The 20,682-nt window shown below is 27.8% G+C and overlaps 1 protein-coding gene across 3 annotated transcripts in view; it reads right to left on the reverse strand.

Moving 5' to 3' along the window:
- Positions 1-20,682, reverse strand: part of LOC111621744 (WD repeat and FYVE domain-containing protein 3-like) — a 169,344-nt gene that overhangs the window by 50,392 nt on the left and 98,270 nt on the right. For all 3 annotated transcript variants that reach the window (XM_023363972.1, XM_023363971.1, XM_023363973.1), the window contains 6 exons: positions 18,610-18,824; positions 15,771-16,123; positions 11,576-11,791; positions 8,069-8,241; positions 4,585-4,813; positions 3,376-3,512 (listed from right to left, as the gene is read on the reverse strand). In XM_023363972.1, the coding sequence (XP_023219740.1) occupies positions 3,376-3,512; positions 4,585-4,813; positions 8,069-8,241; positions 11,576-11,791; positions 15,771-16,123; positions 18,610-18,824 (1,323 nt within the window). The remainder of the gene's footprint in view (positions 1-3,375; positions 3,513-4,584; positions 4,814-8,068; positions 8,242-11,575; positions 11,792-15,770; positions 16,124-18,609; positions 18,825-20,682) is intronic.

The raw sequence follows: 20,682 nt of genomic DNA on the forward strand, positions 1-20,682 counted from the left end.
GCAGTCCTTACACTAATTACAGTTTGATTATGAACAGTATTTAATTTTTTGGCTGCATTTGTAGCATTCTCATCACTTAAAAATATTAAGTATAAAACATGTCTCTTATATTCATCTGTTACTTCCATTTTAAAGAAAATAAACAACTGAAATGTTCCCAATTCTGAACAGTATTATATGAATGAGATCCAATTTAACACTTCAGTGTAAAAAGTATCACATTAGACTGGCATTTTTAACAGCAAAACAAGATTTTTCTCAAGGTCATAAAATACGCATGAACTTATGGACTGACCTGATATAAATAATTAATTATGCAAATAATACAAAATTAATCAAATAATCCAAATATCTTATTTGACTGATTTCATATTATTTGCATAATATGAATATTTTAAAACAATCAAAGTCTTAAACTATTTGTTAATATTAAATAAAGGGCCTTGAAGGTAAAGCTGTAGTCAGTAAAAATGTATCATCTCCAACCCCAGCCTCGGCACAAATTTAAACTAGAATATAATATAAGTCTGTAGGGCAGTAATTTTCAAGTGGTGTGCCACAAAAGGATTGTAGGTGTGCCATGAAAATTTTTGAAGATTATTAAACAAATTATTTTCAGAAGAAGACCAAAGAACAATACGTGTACTGAACATGTCAAAAATTAAAACCTTTTTAAACTGATTATACAAGTTTTTCATTGTTGTAATAAATGAACATATATGTAATGTAGTAAAAATGTATATTCAATAAGCAAAATTATATGTGCATAATACAAGGTTATTTTATTTAAAATGAAATTTTCTTTAAATCAAAAACATATCTATAATTTCCCAATTTAGTTCAAATTATTTTAACTTAAAAATAGCAGGACTTTGGGCAAGTTTCTAAAGGCAATCATCATGCCACTTTTAAATGCAAATTAAGACTTAATGTTAATTGCTTTTTTATGTAAATGAAAATTATTAATTTAAATAACTATTGTTGTAACCTGCTGCTATTTTAAGGAACAACAATACTGTTTTATTTAATTAATTCACAGAAATATAGACAAAAAGAATTAGGTTAAGTGGCAAATAATGTGACAATAGGATGTTTACAAACACAACTTTAAATCATGTGATTTATTCCAAAGAAATTTAATTATAGGTTTAAGTGTGCTGTGAGATAAAAAAAAAAAAAGGTTGAAAAACACTGCTATAAGGCATTCTAATGATTCACAGATAGCTTTATGGTACCATTTATCATTTTAATGCATTTTCAATTAACAACATATTGAACTTTACAAAGAAGCCAGATTCAGAGGTTTAAAAATTGAGGAGTTGAAACTTTGTGTATTAACTCCACAACCCTGATTAAATAAATACTGTAAGGTCTCTTTTTATGCGGATTATTTTTATGCGATTTTGAAGTTGTGCGGTTTGTATTTCATCCAAAAATTTCTTTTACAAACATACATATAGGCTTGTTTAGGAAGCCCGCGTATAGACAGTCTCCAAAAATCATGGAATGCTCAAAGCTCACTCCATTTGTTCCACTGACATATAACGTTTATGGATGTAAAGGACGGCTAGATATACCTTAATCGCTTTAGTTCCTAGCAATTTTGATATAAATGTAATTAAACATAAAAAATACTTAAAGCTGAAAAAACGAAATAAATGCATTAATTTTGAAGAAAAAGCTTCAAAGTTTAACTTCCTTTGTCTCGCCCTTCTGTGAAATTTAACACCGATGAGTCATTGTTTACACACCTGAATGACCTTGAACACAGCTGGAGTTGGATTTCCCGGGGCATTCTCATAGACATCGTGGGAGGACAAGGGTTTAAAATAGGGTGAACACTAGCTGGCCGTATATTTTTAAATATTTTTTAAAAATTTGGAGACTTAAAAAACATTCCAAAAATTCAAAAAAAAATTTCAAAAAGCCTTAAGGACCGTGTTTTATGTAACGCTATGTAATCTGCCGGAGTTAACTCGGGCGAGGAACTAAAGGGGTTTTAATTAACTCTTCACATCCAGATGTCAGTGATTTGTTTTTAGAGTGAGCTTTTGCAATTCGGGGATTCCCCTTGTACATGATACTTACCATTGACAAGTCGCTATTACATCATTCTGAGTTTTGCATTAAAAGGTATAAACTGTAATTTTATGCGGTTTTAAGTTAATTTTAACTCGTTGTTTTAGTTTTATGCGATTTTAGAAAATTACGGAACGTATCCCTACTTTTTCAAGGCAAGTAAAGTCTTTTTTTATGCGAATTTTTTATATGCGCTTTTCTGTAGAACGTATCCACCGCATAAAACGAGACCTTACAGTATTGAGAACTGACAAATAGAATATATTTTTCAATCATGAAGAACAATAAAAGAGAAAATATGACAAAAATATTTTCCTAATAAGGAAAAAATATTTTGAATTCCTTATCTCAAGAAGTGTATTAAACATAATGAAATTAATAATGGCTCTGATAGCACATGTAATTTAATATGCTCATCATGATTTTTATAATAAAAGGCAATAGCCACTTACTGCTAACAAATTCATTTTCTTTGATTAAAGATATTACAAGCACACAGAATTTCTAATTTATATAATCTATGACCAAATTTGTTAATGCTGTACTTTATTTGTTATGGTATTATAACAGATGATCAAATAGCTTTAAATTGTCACACAAAATTTTGGTATTAACAAAATTCTTTTCACGTTAATTCTGCATTAAAGTAGAATTAAATTAAGATGTAAAATTATTTTTAAATAATCATATTTTATTACTAATTAACTATACAGATTAAATACTATTTAAAAACAATATTTAACTTTTATCAATTATCAGAGCGTTGTTTATCCGAAAGAATTCCAGTCGGCAAATTTAAATTTTCGCTAGTGCTGTGGCGCTGCAATCTTTGGCTATATCTTGGGCTACTCCAATATTTTTTATGCTTGTGTGTTTTAGCTGGCAGCACTGTCACTTTTGTGTGGTGTTTTTTTGAGGACTGTGTGTCATGCTGAATCGAACGATTTTTGATACTAGATAACTTCTAAAGTATAATTTTTTTTGTTTTTATATTTTTCAATATATTTATTTTGTTTGTACAAAATAAAACAATAATTTTTAACGATACAATAGCCACGATTATTATTTTAAAAAGTTTACGTTAGGCTTAACATCGACGAAAATTCAACGCGAAGCGACATGCAACGGAGAAAAATTTCAACACGGGATAGGTTAATGTATTTTTTCGTACATAATCGGTTATCTGAAAAATAAGTTATCCGAATAACCCCAGTCCCCAATTGATTCGGATAAATGACACTCTACTGTATTTTATTTAGAGTGAGAAATTTAAAAACTTTCATATATAATAATTACCATTTTAGCAATGGATCTGCAATCAGTTTTGCTATATACTCGTCGAATTTTAGCCAAAGTCATAACTGAAACTGCAGCTGCATTCAATCCAAACACAACTTTTTCTTCTGGTACAATTGAGGAAAGAGCTTCATTTCCTAAAAATAATATATTATGTAATTAGATAAAACTTTCAAGTTTTAATCACTTTGATTTTAAATAATAAATGCTATTTATGATATGTAAACATTTAAATTATTAAATCCATGGTAATATTTATTAAACAGAACTATATACAGTAAAATCTGCTTATTGTAATAATTTTTCAACTGTTTGTTCTCAGTGAAATAAATTTTATCTAGCAACTTTTCATTATTCAACTGCAGATTACTTTTATACTGTTAGTCTTTGAATATGTAACCATATTATATTTTATCATAAAACATTAAGATTTATTTGATTAAATTAATCAAACATCTACGAGAAGCAGTCAAAAAGTTCCCGGAATTGTGATCCTGCACTGTAGTGGCATGAGATATGGCAATGCAGACCTAATCACCTTCAAAGTAGGCCCCTCTCACACAGACACTTGTTCCATTGATCCTGCCACTGTTGAAAGCAGGCATGGAATACTTCCTTTGGAATCTTCCAGCATTGGGCCATCATATTTGATATAATGTCCTCCCTGCTTGCAAAACACATTCCTTTGAGGCCCATTTTGAGAGTAGGAAACATCCAAAAGTTACTGGAAGCAAGATGTGGAGAGTAAGGTGACTGGATGATGACAGTTATGCTTTTGTCAGTGAGGAATTGCTGCAAAACAAGTGATGTGTGACTTGGTGCATTGTCATGATGGAGAAACCACTATCCATGCCACTTGTCAGGGCTCTTCCTCATAAACTTGCTGCAAGTCCAATAGTGTCTCTGCAATGGTTTTCCCCAATTTGCACATAAACTTGATGTTTGCATGCTGCTCGAACTGGGACATTGCAGCGAATGATAAGCAGTCATGCCCAACAAAGATGCTACAGTAACAACTGTGTAAGTCTGAACTTGCACGAGCATTATCACACTGCAAATAGACATGCTGAGCTTTCCCTCACAGCAATGAATAACCTTATCTAATATTGCATTTTCTAACTATAGGTATAATTCCAAGAACTTTTTGACTGCCCCTTGTATTTATTATTTATTGCATTAAAACTTTATATATAAAAGAAAAATATTAACCAGAGATAATTGGGGCTTGAACACTTCCAGTATATCTGGGACCAAGTTGAAACAACATATATATTGACTGGGGTGTTAATACATCTTCTATTAAATGGCATGGTCCTTGCTTCCAAACGAGTCGAGATTGCCCTCTAAACTGTGGAGGAGTCCCAATAAAACCATATACAGATGTAGCAACTGTTAAATTAGCTGCCCCACCACCAGGATTTTGTGAAATGTAGTGTAGCTGCAAATAAATGAAAAAATACAAAATATTATAATGATGTAATTGCCAAGATTTGAAAACAGGCTTAATGATTTTAATTATTTATTGTGAATATATTTAAAATACATGTATGTAAATTAATTCATAACAATGCTAAAAATAATTATAAAAATGTTGCTGAAATAAAAAAGATAAAAATAAAAATCTTCAATAAATAACTAAACTTAAACATATGAAGTCAGATTTGCTGCTCTCAAGAATTTGACCAAATTTATAAAAATTAAATGCACAAACTTTATCATATATAATTTCAAATGTAATGAAATACCTTTCATAATAAAGTCACTCAGAAATCTTACTCTTAAAACATAACAAATTTAAAAAGTAATTTTTCAAAAAGCTGTTTCAATTCATTTAATTTTTTAGCTTCAAAAACCAAAAAAGAAAAGCTTTTTTCTTATACAAAGCAGAGAATAGGACAGAAAGCTTCAAATAATCAAAACAAATTATAAATTTTAAAAGAAAACATTTATTTAACTGAAATATATATATTTCTCAGTTACATCAAAAAATATACAGTGGTACCTCAGTATACGTCTGCTTTAGAATACGTTCTGTTTGGATAAAACAAATTTTGCTCGATACACGACTTTAGTTCAGTATACAACATAATTCAATTATATGCGCCATCTATGAACAAGTAGCACTATCGGTGTATTAGACCAGACTAGACATTCGCAGTGCAATGGTTTATAACTTTGTTAAATTTCTTCTGATTTTAATTTGTAAGTAAAATTTTATTATTTTTATTAATGATGAATTGCAAAAAGGAAATTATTTGCAAGAAAGCTAAAAAGATACATGCTGATCTCATGAAAAATCAAGCAGGAACTAGCCAGGAAAGCGAGGTGTTTAAAGCCAGCCATTTTTTTTACATGAGAACGAATTAATCATTTTTACATTACTTCTTATGGGAAAGGTTGGTTTGGTATACATCCAATTCGGTATAAGTCCAAACACCAGGAACGGATTAAGGTCATATACCAAGGTTCCACTGTATATACAAGTTGTTAAAGGTTTGTGTCTCAACTAGAAAGAGACTCTCACATTCCCTAGAAAGTCAGGCTTGTGAGGAACCAACATGTCCATTCCTCACCCCTATGGAACAACCTGGCAGTAGATAGCCAATTAACTGGATTATCAAAGATGGACTGCCATTATAAGATTAACCAACTATAACAGATCTTTCTTTATCAGTTAAAACTTTTAAACATGATAAATCAAATCAAAAGAAAGTTATACCGGCTGGGACATCACCTGGGTCAACAAGATCCACGCTGTGTTGGTCAGGGAACCAGGACACACAGCGCTAAGTATGCTACTGAAACACAAATCAGAGTTGGTACCATCAATGTTACAAGTCTGAATGGAAAGGAAGTAGAGCTAACTGAAGAGCTAGAAAGGTATAATGTAAAAGTAGCAGGTATCACTGAAATTAAGAAAATTAAAGTTGGACAAGCCTAAACAATAAATATAGGTTGATCTACTCAGGAAATGATGATCAATGCAATGAGGGTGTAGCCCTAGCATTCACATCTGCTATTGAAGATAATCTTATAGAATGGTAAGCACACTCTAGCAGAGACATCTGGGCAAAATTTAAAATAGGAAACTGGATAATGAGATTTATCTGTGCCTATGGACCTACAGAAGGCTACATGATATCAAGAAAAGACTATGTGATAATGATGCACTCTTTAGGATAAATGTTTAGGTAATTTAAGTCAAGCTATATTTTAAAATCTATCATCTTTTGTAAACAAATATATACAAATAAAATTTTTAAGAACAACTGTTAATCAAATCTTACAAAAAACTACATTTTTTCAATAGCCTAAAAGCTTGAAAGAAAATTCTCAGGTAATCAAGCAACAGAAACTATATATTAAATAATTTAAAATGACATCAATATAAATATATGTATTTAAAAACAAGTAAATTTAATTGTATTAGTATTAATAAAAACAAAAAACACATATCTGTGATATAGGATAGGCTACAGAAGAACTAAACAGAAATGTTATTTTTAATAATCAGTAATTTATTGCTGTATAAAAATAAAACACTAGTTCATGAATGAAAATTGATAAAGCATGAAAATTTACTACAATTATCAACATAATAAATATTGTGATATGGAAACATTAGTTAACAATAATGTAGTAACTACATTATTGTTTTATTTTGCATGCAATAATCTCATTTTAAAAATCTATCATTAAATTTATAAAAATGTCAATTCAAAAACTCATTCAAAGAACTGATAAATAAAATTATCATTTCAACAATTGACAAATTAAAAAAATTGTTTACTTTTTTTTTAAACTCTTTCTGCCCTGTGGACACTGAGAGACTTCTTCCCCCATGCAATATTGCATTCAAAAATCAGTTACTTAATATCTTTATTCTATTTTTGTATGTATCCCAAGTGCAATTTTTTATTGGTTACTAATTAGCCAAACATGAATCACAATTATAAATATTTCAAATTTTATTAAAATTAATAATCAATTATAAATAACAATATATTCTTAAATATAAATAATTTTTATATTTAAAATTTATTATAACAAATATTTCAAAAATAACAATAAAAATATCATTGAATTATTAACAAAATATACTTCAATTTTTTAGCCAAATCATCATAATATTATTTCTTGCAAATTTTTCTTGTAAGTTGTTTTATCCTGCTAAAAAAACTATAATACAACAGAATTAAACTGAAATTCCTAGCAAAGATAATAGTAAAAATTAATTCCTATGTGCAAATATATGGTAAAAACACAGTAAATTCAAATTCTACTCTATAATCAGATATTATTCATTACATTATTTAAAACGTCATAGCATTACAAATTTAATGTGGTTTGAGCATAAAATTTAGTGAATTAAACTAATAACCTATTTGTGATTTTGTTTTCTCTAATATGAAGTCATCTCATACTTCTTTTACTTATTTTTTCTGTATAATTGATAATCAAGTTTTTAAAAGAATCTCAACTATTTATTATTTTATAATATAATCTCAAAATGATATTTAAATTCTTGTATTAAGTCAAGTTTGATACTGTATCTATTAATTATGACATAAATAAGAATTATATCAAATTTATTTTGATAAAAGATTACTATAATTTGATAAAATACATTTGTATTCTTCATTTACTAATTATAACTAAAAATAATTTTTATTCATATATTATTACTACTTGCTTTTTGAGTGTTGACATGTTGTCCATCAACATAGAGAGAAACTGAGCTGTTTTTCAAAACAGCACGATTCAAAACCACAACCACATGATGCCACTGACCTTCCTGAAGTAATTCTGGACACCATATTCTAACACAACATTCATCCTTAACTTCTGGCTCCCAATCTATGTTTGCTAAATTAACAAATATGAATAAATTGCTAGAGTTTAATAAACATTTTATAACGTATTTTAATATTTTAAAATATATTTAATATTTCAAATGATAATCTTTAGAGAATACTAAGATATTATATGAGCAATTATTTATAGAAGAAAAAAATATAAAAACAATTCATTTACTATTTAACTAGCATTTTTAAATGTTTTTAACAATCATCATCAAGTTACACATTCTTCTAAATTTAACAATTCAAACAAATCTTTCAAAATATTTAGTTCAATCATTTCAATCTTTTTAAAAATATTTTAAATAAAATAACTTGCAGCCAACTTCTTTGTATGCCACTATGTTTGCTGTCCTTGTTATTATCATTTAATATCATCAATATGAATCAGTGAGGTTGAATGCACCAAATGTGCCTGAACTATCTCTCAGTCCTAAAACAAATTTTTAGTAAAACACTTTGAAATTCAAAATACATTTCTTGTAGAATCTTAGGAAATCATAGTTTCAAGTTCCAGTATAATGTATGTAATTACTTTTCAGTTACAAAATCTTTCTTTAAATTTATAAACATCAAATCTTTAGACCCTTATTCTCACCAGCTTTTCATAAACAAAAATTTTACCAATTATTTGTACACAATTTTTACAATTCAAATTGTATTTAGATAGTCCTTTGTAATAATTGCCATTCGTCCCAATTCTACAAAAAACTGCAAAATGTCCCTATTATTCACATTTTCTTATCTAGAGAAAATATCATCTAACTTTCTACATTTTTAAGCTAATTTTTATAAATATTTATGTTTAAGAGAATTAGTTATATAAAATTTTAGACCAGTTGATCAATTCTATGGAATTTGGAAAGGTGATGAACTGATCTGGCTTGAGAAGCAATTTATACATTGAATGAAAAGGAACTTTGTAAGCAAATTAGCATTTCTTTACAAGTTCTTTTTTATTTCTACATTCCTACAGTTTAGGAAGAGATACCACGTCAAATAAGACTTTTAGAAGCTGCCCTCCTAAAAATAAATTAAAAAGTCATGAAAATCATACTTGGACAAAAAAACTTTATAAAAAAAAAGAACCTAAACTGTAGGTATATACAGAAAATGAAATCCTAGATTAACTTAGGATTTCATTCCCTGTATATACCTACAGTGTCTAATGGTCCAGCTAAGTATGCAGTATTAGCCTTTAAAAGCTATTATTTAGAATGCTTACTCATATAGCACCAGCAAATTACACTCATATATAGAGTTGAATAGAGTCCAAAGAGTAGCTGAAGACATCTTTTTATTTCTAGAAAGAGCATAAAGGAACTCATCAATAGTTTCAATAAAAAAATCAAAATGTAACCATCTAGATAATGATAATTTTCATGTTGGTATATATTCCTTGCAGTTAGAAGGTATTCACTGGAAAATAACTAAAGAACTAGCAATTATTTTACTGTGACATCTTCATAATGCCAGGCTGCAATTTTTAATCATATTTTTAATTTATTTAATTTTAAAATATATGTTCTTCACCTTAATTAGTAGTGTTTTGGTCCTGTACATCATACTTTTCCTGTTAGAATAGTCATGCCAGTTATCTAACATCTTTCAGCAGAAAATTTTTGAACTGAAATAATGTGACAACTGGTTTGCATAAGAAGTTCATATATTGTTAATCGGAGCCTCCTGCATCTAAGCTTTCCATATCTGGTCTTGATTTTCACCCATCTAACTCTGTTCTCAAAATTGAGAAAAGGCAGACAGACAGACAGACAACAGTGGGAATTTATAGGTCTACAATTTTTTCAAATTGAAGCCCAAACAGGATCACATCTAGCCTTCAAACAAAATCTAACCATATATCAATTAATAAGGATGACAAAAAACCATATAATCTGGAAGTTAATAGGATTAGGAAATTTTTGATTAATCATGTGTAGTTTTATAAAATACAGTAGAGTGTCAATTATCCAAAAGTCAATTATCCAAAACGTCAATTATCCGAAAGAATCCCATTCGGCAAATTGCAATCTTCACCCATGCTTTGGCTATGTCTTGGGCTACTCAAATATTTTGTTTTTGATACTAAATTAACTTCTTAAGTATAATTTTTTATTGTTTTTATATTTTTCAATATATTTATTTTGTTTGTACAAAATAAAACAATAATTTTTAACGATACAATAGTCTTCATTAGGCTTAACATTGACAAAAATTCAACGCGAAGCGACACGCAACAGAGAAAAATTTCAACATGGGATAGGTTAATGTATTTTTTCGTACATAATCGGTTATCCAAAAAATCGATTTACCGAACAACCCCAGTCTCCGATTGATTCGGATAATCGATGCTCTACTGTAGTTCTTATTTTTAATTGCTTTAATAACAAAAACAATGAAACAACTAAATTACAATATAAAATACTGTAATTAGTTCGTAATTTTAAAATTAAAAACAGTTTCCATTGAAATCGAAGCATATAAATTATTTTAAAATGTGTTAAGTCTTTTGCATGTCCACCTCCTAGATTCAATTTGGGGACTAGGTCAGACTCTTATATCCAGATTTAATCATTGTACAAGTATAACCAATGCCAAAAAACAAGATTGATTCTTTCTTTAATTCACTGTAGAAATGTGCATTTCCATCCACATTTCTACAGCAATTTCTTTTTCAAACCATTATATCTCAATAAAATGAATGTTTGAAACAATACAGAAGTTTATATATTTATTTTAACATATTGAAACAAGGAAAAAACGTACTGAAATAACTGGGAAAAATTGAGCTCAACCAAACTTTAAGATTTGTATAAGCAAACTTTACAAAAATCAATGGTGGTATGACCATTGATTTTTGTAAAGTTTGCTTAATACAAATCTTGTTAATACAAAGTGCCAGTTTTTAAGTCCTTCAACTTTGTATTAACTGGACTTGTTTGTATTGTATTTCTTCCAAATAAATTATTTAAAAATAATTTGAAGTGAATGCTTACATTATTTAAAACAATTTGATCCAAAGATATTTAAATTATTTTGATACATTTATTACAAAATTATTAAGAGTAACATTGATTGTTTTATTTACCACATTAAATTATATTTCAATTTTTAATATAGAAAACTGATCATTTGTTTAAAAAAGTCAATGAAGCAAAAAATTTCTACAAATATAAAGAGTAGGAAAGCAATTGGTATTTTATTCTATAATTTGATTTAATAAAAGTATTTTCTCAATTGAATTACTTTAAGACAAAGTCACTAAATAATATTTTGTACTGGATGATAAATATGAATACATTAAAATGTTGATTATCACTTAATTATACTTAGTTACTAACCAGATAATGGTGTTTCCTGTGTAGAAATAAGTACAGCTCTATCTCGACAAGACAACTGTAGGGTGAAACATATGAGATGATCATCTCGACCTTGAACATTTCGGACAAGAGTAATTAAACCAACTGAATGAGGATCAGTGTGAGGATCACTAAATTTTTCTACACATAACCAAGTAGAATAGGATAATCCAGGCTGAGGAGGAAATACACGATCACCTGAATATAGCATAAATCATAATAAATTTTATAATAATAATAATAATATAGATGCAGAAATTTAATATTTAATAAATATTATTATTATATATAATTATATTTTATTAGATTAGAAATTCCATAAAATAGAATAATTTAAATCCATAATTAACTTTATTTTTATACAGCAAATTTTTTATTTATATTCCTTATTACATTTATTATATAAAATATTATAAAAGTTAATATTTTAAGAAATTCCTAATTTATAGATTAGTTTTATATAAATTTATTGCTCAATTAAGAATCAAACTCTGCTGAAAACCACACTTGTTCACTAATTGAATAATTAGAAGACATGTCTTTCTCATGGAGTTTGTATTTTTGTAACAATACAGTATGCTATGATACCTGTAAGCCAACGGTTCCCAACCTTTTTCGGGTGGCGACCCCTTTTTATAAAAGCCAAGTGTCCCGCGACCCCGATACAATTGAAAAAGGCATTTTTAATAAGGTAATTAAAAAAACAACGAAATTAGTTTTTTACTATAATTTTATTAAAATTGTTTAATAATTTAATGCGATGGTTGAAATTGCAAGTTATTAACCAGTTTCAAAATTCGCGGGAGAGTTTTTGTTAATGCCAATCTCATGTCATTCTCAACATTTAATTTATTTCTCTCAAACTCTCAACACATGTTTCAACCAACTGTGACAGAATAGCGTACCTAGATTACACTTATTTTAATTTAAAAAAAATATATGAAATTATTCAAACTTCAAGACTGGTTTCTTGAAGTTTGAATAATTTCATAAATTAAAAATAAAAATAGTTTACTGTATAAGTTGGCGACCCCACAGAAAACCCGTTGCGACCCCCTTCTGGGTCGCGACCCATAGGTTGGGAACCCGTGCTGTAAGCAATGCACATTGCTTTGTTATGTAAGTTCAAAGTTATTAGCATATATATATTATTATATGATTTTACACACAAGTCTTAATAAATATATATTTATGAGCATAATCATTAAACTAAGATTTAGTAAAAACATGGTCCAAAAATGAAATGACCATTAAAGTGTATTGTTATTCAATGTGCAATGAATATATAACTCACATTTTAAAATTATAATTCTTTAAATTGTATAGAATTCCCATCTAAATTGACACATTAACTACTTTACCCAATAACTATCAATTACAATAAAATAATTGACTTTAACAGGTCTAAAGTTTTTATAAATTTATATTGAGAGTAACAAATTGAAATAAAAATTATCTGAAATATATACAGTGGTGCCTCGTACTTTAAATTTAATTCATTTCCAGAGGCTATTCAAACTCTGAATTATTTAAAGTCTAAATCAGTTTTCCCATTAGAAATAACAGAAAGCAAATTAATCCATTCTCAGACCCAAAACAATATCCATTTCAATAAACTTAAACACAGCAAATACACATAATTTAAGGTAAAAATAACACAATCAAATGCTCTGATAATAAGTTAAAACATAAAATAAAATACATACAATATGTATTTTATTTTATGTTTAAACTTACAATATGTAAATACCATATAATAAAATAAAAATTGCATTTACTTGTAGCACACTATTAACTTCAGTATTTTAAAATATAGCTATCATATCTGCCACAAGTGTACCACTTATATGCTCTACAATAACTTCCTTTTTCATCTCAATCATCAATTTTACACCTTTCCTCTTAGACTTTATTGCTTCCATACACTTCTCAGATGCCACAGTTAATAAGTAAACAAGTTTTTGCACTTGTTTGACCCAAAGTTTTTGCATATTTTTAACAGTTGTCCTTACTAAATATAGATGTGCAATTTAATTATAACAGCTGTGAAAGTTAACACAGTATTGCTACTGCAAAATTATACTTTTTGTTTAGAACTTTCTTTTAAACTTTTTACTTTACATTTTGTTTGAATAAAATCAAGTTGAAATATCTTCAGATTAAAAGCATATCAGGCATATTATGTACAAGTTTCGAAAAGGATATAATGTTGTATAAAAACAGTAAAAAAAATTTGTAATGTGTATGGGGAATAAACTCCTAAATGTCAAATATGTTAAATGTGGTTTAAAATTTCTATTCAAAAATTTTTAAAGTAAAGGATACAAAACATACATGGCACCCAAAAGCTTTCAATAGTGAAAAATTGCAGGAAGAAATGATTAAAATCAATAAATTAAACACAATGCAGTATATATTGTATAATCAAACACATCAAAAATAAAGCATAAAAAAAGCACTGAAACTTACCAGCATAATGCAAGAGTGACAGCAAGAGATAACTTAGGTGTGCAACAGATTACATTTATGCTTTGAGCATATTTTTTTGCTGTGTGCACAGTTTGAACTCTGAGGCAAATTTTTGTTGAATTTGGCATTGAAAGCATGAGATACCACTGTATAATATTAGATAATATTAATAGTCAAAATAATGAAAATTTCAATAAACAGAATGTTGTAATTCAAAATATTATCTTACAAAGGAACGATTGGGAATTACCAAAGTCACTTTTTAATGAAATGTATATCATTTTATAGAGATTGTTCTCTCATAAATGTATTGAGTTCTTTTTCTGCAAAATGCTTTGATTCTGTTGTCTAGATTGTTAATTCTGCACTTTGTTGTGTGAAAGGTTGTAACATGTTAAGAATATTTTCTTTTTCTTCCCATGTATATTCTTCACCTTTCTCCAATAAATTATCTTTATAGAATGTGTGAATGCTTATTGTTAATCCATCTAGTAAGTTTTAAATTGTACAAAATAGCCATTTTCCATTATTTTTAATTAATTATTATGCATGCACATATCAAAAAATTTAATAGAAATAAGTATTTCCTTGTTTTAAAAAAGTATACAGTTTAAAATCAATAAAACAATAATTGTCTTTTTTATTGTCTTCTTTACAAAATATTTACTTTCTTTCACTATAATTTGAAGGGAGTATTTGCAAAAAGCTGCTAATATTTTATTGTTTTAATTCTCTTAGCATTTCAATGTTTCTAAAATACTTTTATTTATTTAGTTTTAAAGAAAACTTATGATAAACATAAGATTTACACAATCTATACAGACATTTAAGTGGAGAAATACAAAAAAATATACAAGGAAAAAATTTGTAGGAAGTCTTGAATTCACAACCTCTTACACATTGAAACACAGAACCAACAAACTATATAATTCAACCACTTCTTGTTTAGTGCTTATAATTTACCTATTTAAATGTCATAATTAATTTTTTTTTTTTGCTTTTTCACAGAAACAAAGCATTTTGCAAAATAAAAATATTACTCCATTTATCAAAAAGGCAATCTCTATGAAATAATGTACTGTACATTCCATTAAAAAGTGGCATTGGTAATCCCAAATGTTCCCTTCTTAGTTTTAATAATTTATTTTGTTAAAGACCACATAAATCTTACTTTTTAAGTTAGTTGTATTGCATTATTAATAAAAATAAAATCAGAACATTTTTATTAATTGCAATTTTATTATGTGATGAAAAACTATAGAGACATTTTTAGACAATTTTTTATAGATAAGAAGAGAAAAGCCTCCAAAATAAAGATTGATTTCACCATGTGATTTTTTGTTTTTGTTCCTGCAGTACAAGAAAAATGAAAATTAAAATGCTGTGCATTTATTAGTGGTTTTTCCTATTTATTTTAAGATGTATTGAATTATATTTATACAGGGTAGCCAAAAGTAAGTTAATTAACATATATTTTTAAGATTATTTTACGAATAGTTAAAACCAGTTGGAACAACTTTATGTTATTTGTGATCATATGCAACTAGTGTAAACTACTTTTAACTATTCTTAAAATAACTTTCAGTAAACAGACTTTTAGACTACCCTATATTTTAAATATAGGATAGCCCAAAAATCTGTTAACTGGGATATATTTTTGTTCAATAACAAACGTTTTATGATACTTTCTACCAAATAAAATTCTAACCTGTTCCAATACCACCAATGACTGATGCATCATTGCCCATTCCTACCATTCCAACACCAACCACAGTAGAAGCAGATAAACTTTGTGGAGCAATACTTGGAAGATAGAGACAACTAAATCCTTCAAAACTCATATCAAACTCAACAAAGGGAGGCATTATGGCCGTTCCATGAAGTCGACAATCTCTTGGCGTTGTCATGGAAACTAATGTTTTTACTCGAGTGAGTGGTACTGGACCACCATCTCTTTGATTGGCAGGTCGACCTTCTATTTTTCCAGGAGTTTTTGGTACTTCAGTACCAATTTGATCAAATGGAGTACAGCATAAGGGTAATCCTAATCTTAAAAAACACCTGAAAACAGAAAAATAAAAAAATTTATTAAAATATAATGATAAATTGTTTTTGAAAATTAAGTTCACTTTATTTTTCAATCAAATAAACTCATCATCGTTATTTTAAAAAAAAATCTACATTTTATTATTCTAACAAATTTATATTTTAACAAATACTTTGCTATTTATTTATTTATTTTTAGATTATTTATATAATTTGAATTGATAAACAAATATTGGTATGATAAATTAACATACATGTACAATGAAAATTTATAAAGTATTGTAAAATTAGCTTTGTCAAACTTCATTCTGAGATTTATTTTCTAAACTGTAGTTTCACGATGATGAAATATCAATACATCAACTTGCAACAAGTATTTTCATACATGCTACTGCTGAAGCTTGGAGTTTCTATCCACCCTGTTGTTAAACTGCCAACAGAACTACAATGACACATCATATTTATATAATTAAAATTTTTTGTCTTTAAGAAAATATATTTTGTGGCTATCAATTTGTATGCTTTTACAGTTTAAAAAAAAAACCTTAGAATATACAGTGGTGTTACAAGTGAACTAGTCCCATAATTTGGAAATGACTAAAGGTATGACGATTAAACTAATTATGTCCAAACAAAGATGTAAGTCCTACATGTCAATTATAAATGTTCAAAAATTGATGAGTCTATGTGTCAGAGATCCTGGGTTATGGGGTCCTATAAATATCTCCTGCCAAAGTTCAATGATACATGGGGTCAAAAATGGTGTCATTGGAAATTATGTGAAAATCTAAACAATGTCTACTCTGGAATAATTTGATAACTCTTCCATTGTTGAGTAAAATAAATATAAACATGCAAATCAGGAAAGGCAAACAGGCAAGAATGTAAATAAATACATTGCCATTAGCATGTGTGTTTACAGCTCTGTGTTCAGAGCTGTAAACACACATCACATCAGAGATGACCATACTGATTCATGAATCTTGGTTGGGCTCTTGAGTTTTCATAGCAAGATTTCCTTTATCAGGCTACTAAGGCTAAATATATACTAAGTTATCTGGCAGGAAAAAGGCTTCTAGACTGACATCTCTTGTTAAATATAATAATTATAAAAAAATTAATTTAAGCATATTCTAAAAGAAAAGATTGGCCCGGAGTGGAACTTAAACCTGCAACTCCTACTAACCATAAAGACATGCAGCCAGTTATGTAACTTGGCTTCCAGACTAATTAGATAATCAATTATTATAATTTAGATATAACCATATCAGTCTCCCCACCAACTGGGCACAATTTCACACCATAGCCCTCCATAGTTATATCTAAATTAGTTAATTATGAAACTTTCTCATATTTTTTTCGAGATCTTTTTCCTTTGAATGACAACCATAAATTTATTATATTTATTCTTAAATTTTGTCAAAGATTTTAATAAGGAGAAGTGGCATTGGTAATCCCAAATGTTCCCTTCTTAGTTTTAATAATTTATTTTGTTAAAGACCACATAAATCTTACTTTTTAAGTTAGTTGTATTGCATTATTAATAAAAATAAAATCAGAACATTTTTATTAATTGCAATTTTATTATGTGATGAAAAACTATAGAGACATTTTTAGACAATTTTTTATAGATAAGAAGAGAAAAGCCTCCAAAATAAAGATTGATTTCACCATGTGATTTTTTGTTTTTGTTCCTGCAGTACAAGAAAAATGAAAATTAAAATGCTGTGCATTTATTAGTGGTTTTTCCTATTTATTTTAAGATGTATTGAATTATATTTATACAGGGTAGCCAAAAGTAAGTTAATTAACATATATTTTTAAGATTATTTTACGAATAGTTAAAACCAGTTGGAACAACTTTATGTTATTTGTGATCATATGCAACTAGTGTAAACTACTTTTAACTATTCTTAAAATAACTTTCAGTAAACAGACTTTTAGACTACCCTATATTTTAAATATAGGATAGCCCAAAAATCTGTTAACTGGGATATATTTTTGTTCAATAACAAACGTTTTATGATACTTTCTACCAAATAAAATTCTAACCTGTTCCAATACCACCAATGACTGATGCATCATTGCCCATTCCTACCATTCCAACACCAACCACAGTAGAAGCAGATAAACTTTGTGGAGCAATACTTGGAAGATAGAGACAACTAAATCCTTCAAAACTCATATCAAACTCAACAAAGGGAGGCATTATGGCCGTTCCATGAAGTCGACAATCTCTTGGCGTTGTCATGGAAACTAATGTTTTTACTCGAGTGAGTGGTACTGGACCACCATCTCTTTGATTGGCAGGTCGACCTTCTATTTTTCCAGGAGTTTTTGGTACTTCAGTACCANAGAGCAGGATCCTTGCCATAATGCGGTTTGCGCACCAATTTTCGTACGTGCGTTAATCAAGCCAAATAGTTTGGCCGAATATTCGGCTATTCAGCCACGCTCCTGGCCGAATATACTATTCGTTACAACACTAATATTTATATTACCTTAGATCTCTAGGCTCCAATGACTGTGCAGCAAGACGTTCCAAAATATACTGCAATGGTGGATGAAGAGGATGGCATTCATCTTCTAAAGCAATAGAACATCTACTTAATAACTCTCCAGGTAATCCAGCTTCACACATAACTTGTTGGTTCCGTTCAGAACGTACTAAAGATCGTAATACTTCAGCTAAATAAAGTTGTAAGGTGACCGCAAGCTATAATAAATTTCAAAATTTGTTTTCAAAATATTTTAATATGAATTATTATTGAATAATTTATTATAACAATAATTCAAATCTGAACTATTAATAAATAAAACACAAAAAAATTATTTTATTTCTTACTAATAATAATATAAAATTAACTAATTGAAATAATATAAATTATTACTTTGTTATGTTAAAAAACATGATTACAGATATGTGCCACTTAATGATGGAGATATATTCAGAAAAATACGTCATTAAGCAAACATCATAGACAACCTGTATGGTATAGTCTGTTACTCGTACAGGCAATATCCAACACAATGATAAATATGTATCTAATATAGAAAAAGTACAGGCAGCTACAAATTTTTCAGTTCCATTATAATCTTATGACATGGTAACCCTATCTTACATTCAGTTCATCATTAAGTGGATTTCATTATCCAGTTCATAACTGTGTATAAGTAGAATTTTATAAAACTATACTTAAAATATTTCTGGTTTTTGTGTTTTTGTATTAAATTCAGATTATATTAAGAATTAGAAACATATTACCATATAATTCTAAATTCTAACAGTCTTCTAAAATTACATGTATTCACAAAACTATAAAAACAATTTTTACTTTTAAATTTATAAATAACTTTTCTTAGTTACATTTTGTTTTATAAAGAATTAGATCCATTTTAATTTAACCAATTTTTTAAAATGACTAAATGTGATCATATCTACATTATTATTTTATCATAATTTTCAAAAATGGATCTTTTCTAGAAATGCATACAAGAGTATGAGTGAAACTATTTAGCAAACGTAATGTTAAAAGCCAAGTTAGAAGATATGTCTTTATTACAGTCTGTGAAATAAAAACCATCTATAAGTACAGTAAACAACTGTAGTATTTTTTTTAAAATACTAAGCTGTTTTATTGTAATTTATAGTATAATAATATAAATGGTCATTTATATTACAATTTATCAGTGAGGTAGAACTTGATGATGTCACTTATTCACCAGTAGAGAAAAAATCAAATAATAAGCAAATTTATTAGAGATTAATTAAATTACAATAAAATTATTTTTTATTTATTACCTTAGTTTATTTCAGTTTTGTTTAAACATAACAACAGTACAGAATTATTCAAATGACAGAAATTGTTTGACTTGTGATTGGGTTAATTAAAGGTTTTAAACAATTAGAGAATTTAAATTTCTGCTAGTTATTATTTATTTAAAATGAATACTAAATCTAAATTAAATTAATTAAATTTTGATACAACTGAAAAACTCTATCCAGAACAAAATTTGAACTTGCACCTCTTAATTGATGTGCAAATGCATGATTGCACTTTATACATGATTTTGAAATAATATGATCTTATAATAAAACAAATAAATAAATAAATCTTGTTATACGACATAATAATTAAAACATGTTTTGTGTTTTTTAGAGACATAAAAATAAAAATTTAACCCCTTTAGTTTTTCGCCCGAGTTAACTCGAGCAGGTTACATAGCGTTACATAAAACTCGGTCTTTTCGCCTCCCCAAAAAAATTTTTGTTTTTTTTTTGAATTTTTGGAATATTTTTTAAGTCTCCAAATTTTTAAAAAAATTTTTACCTGCGCGAAAAAATGTTATTGCGATTTTAATCTACCTTTAATGATGCACGATTAACGCTTAATTGTTTTTTAATGAGATTTTTTTGTCAAATTTAATTCATCGTTCTAAAGTTGTAGTGCGCGGATTTTCCTTCGGTAAAGTATTTAAAGCTAGTTTCTGATGTCAAAAACCATCTCCAATAGTTTTTTTAATTTTTTTAATTAATAGATTTTATTATATATACATTTAATTAAGTCGGGGGG

Source organism: Centruroides sculpturatus, unplaced genomic scaffold (genome assembly GCF_000671375.1).
Source record: "Centruroides sculpturatus isolate CEXI.00-Female unplaced genomic scaffold, Cexi_2.0 scaffold21, whole genome shotgun sequence".
Taxonomy (NCBI): domain Eukaryota; kingdom Metazoa; phylum Arthropoda; class Arachnida; order Scorpiones; family Buthidae; genus Centruroides; species Centruroides sculpturatus.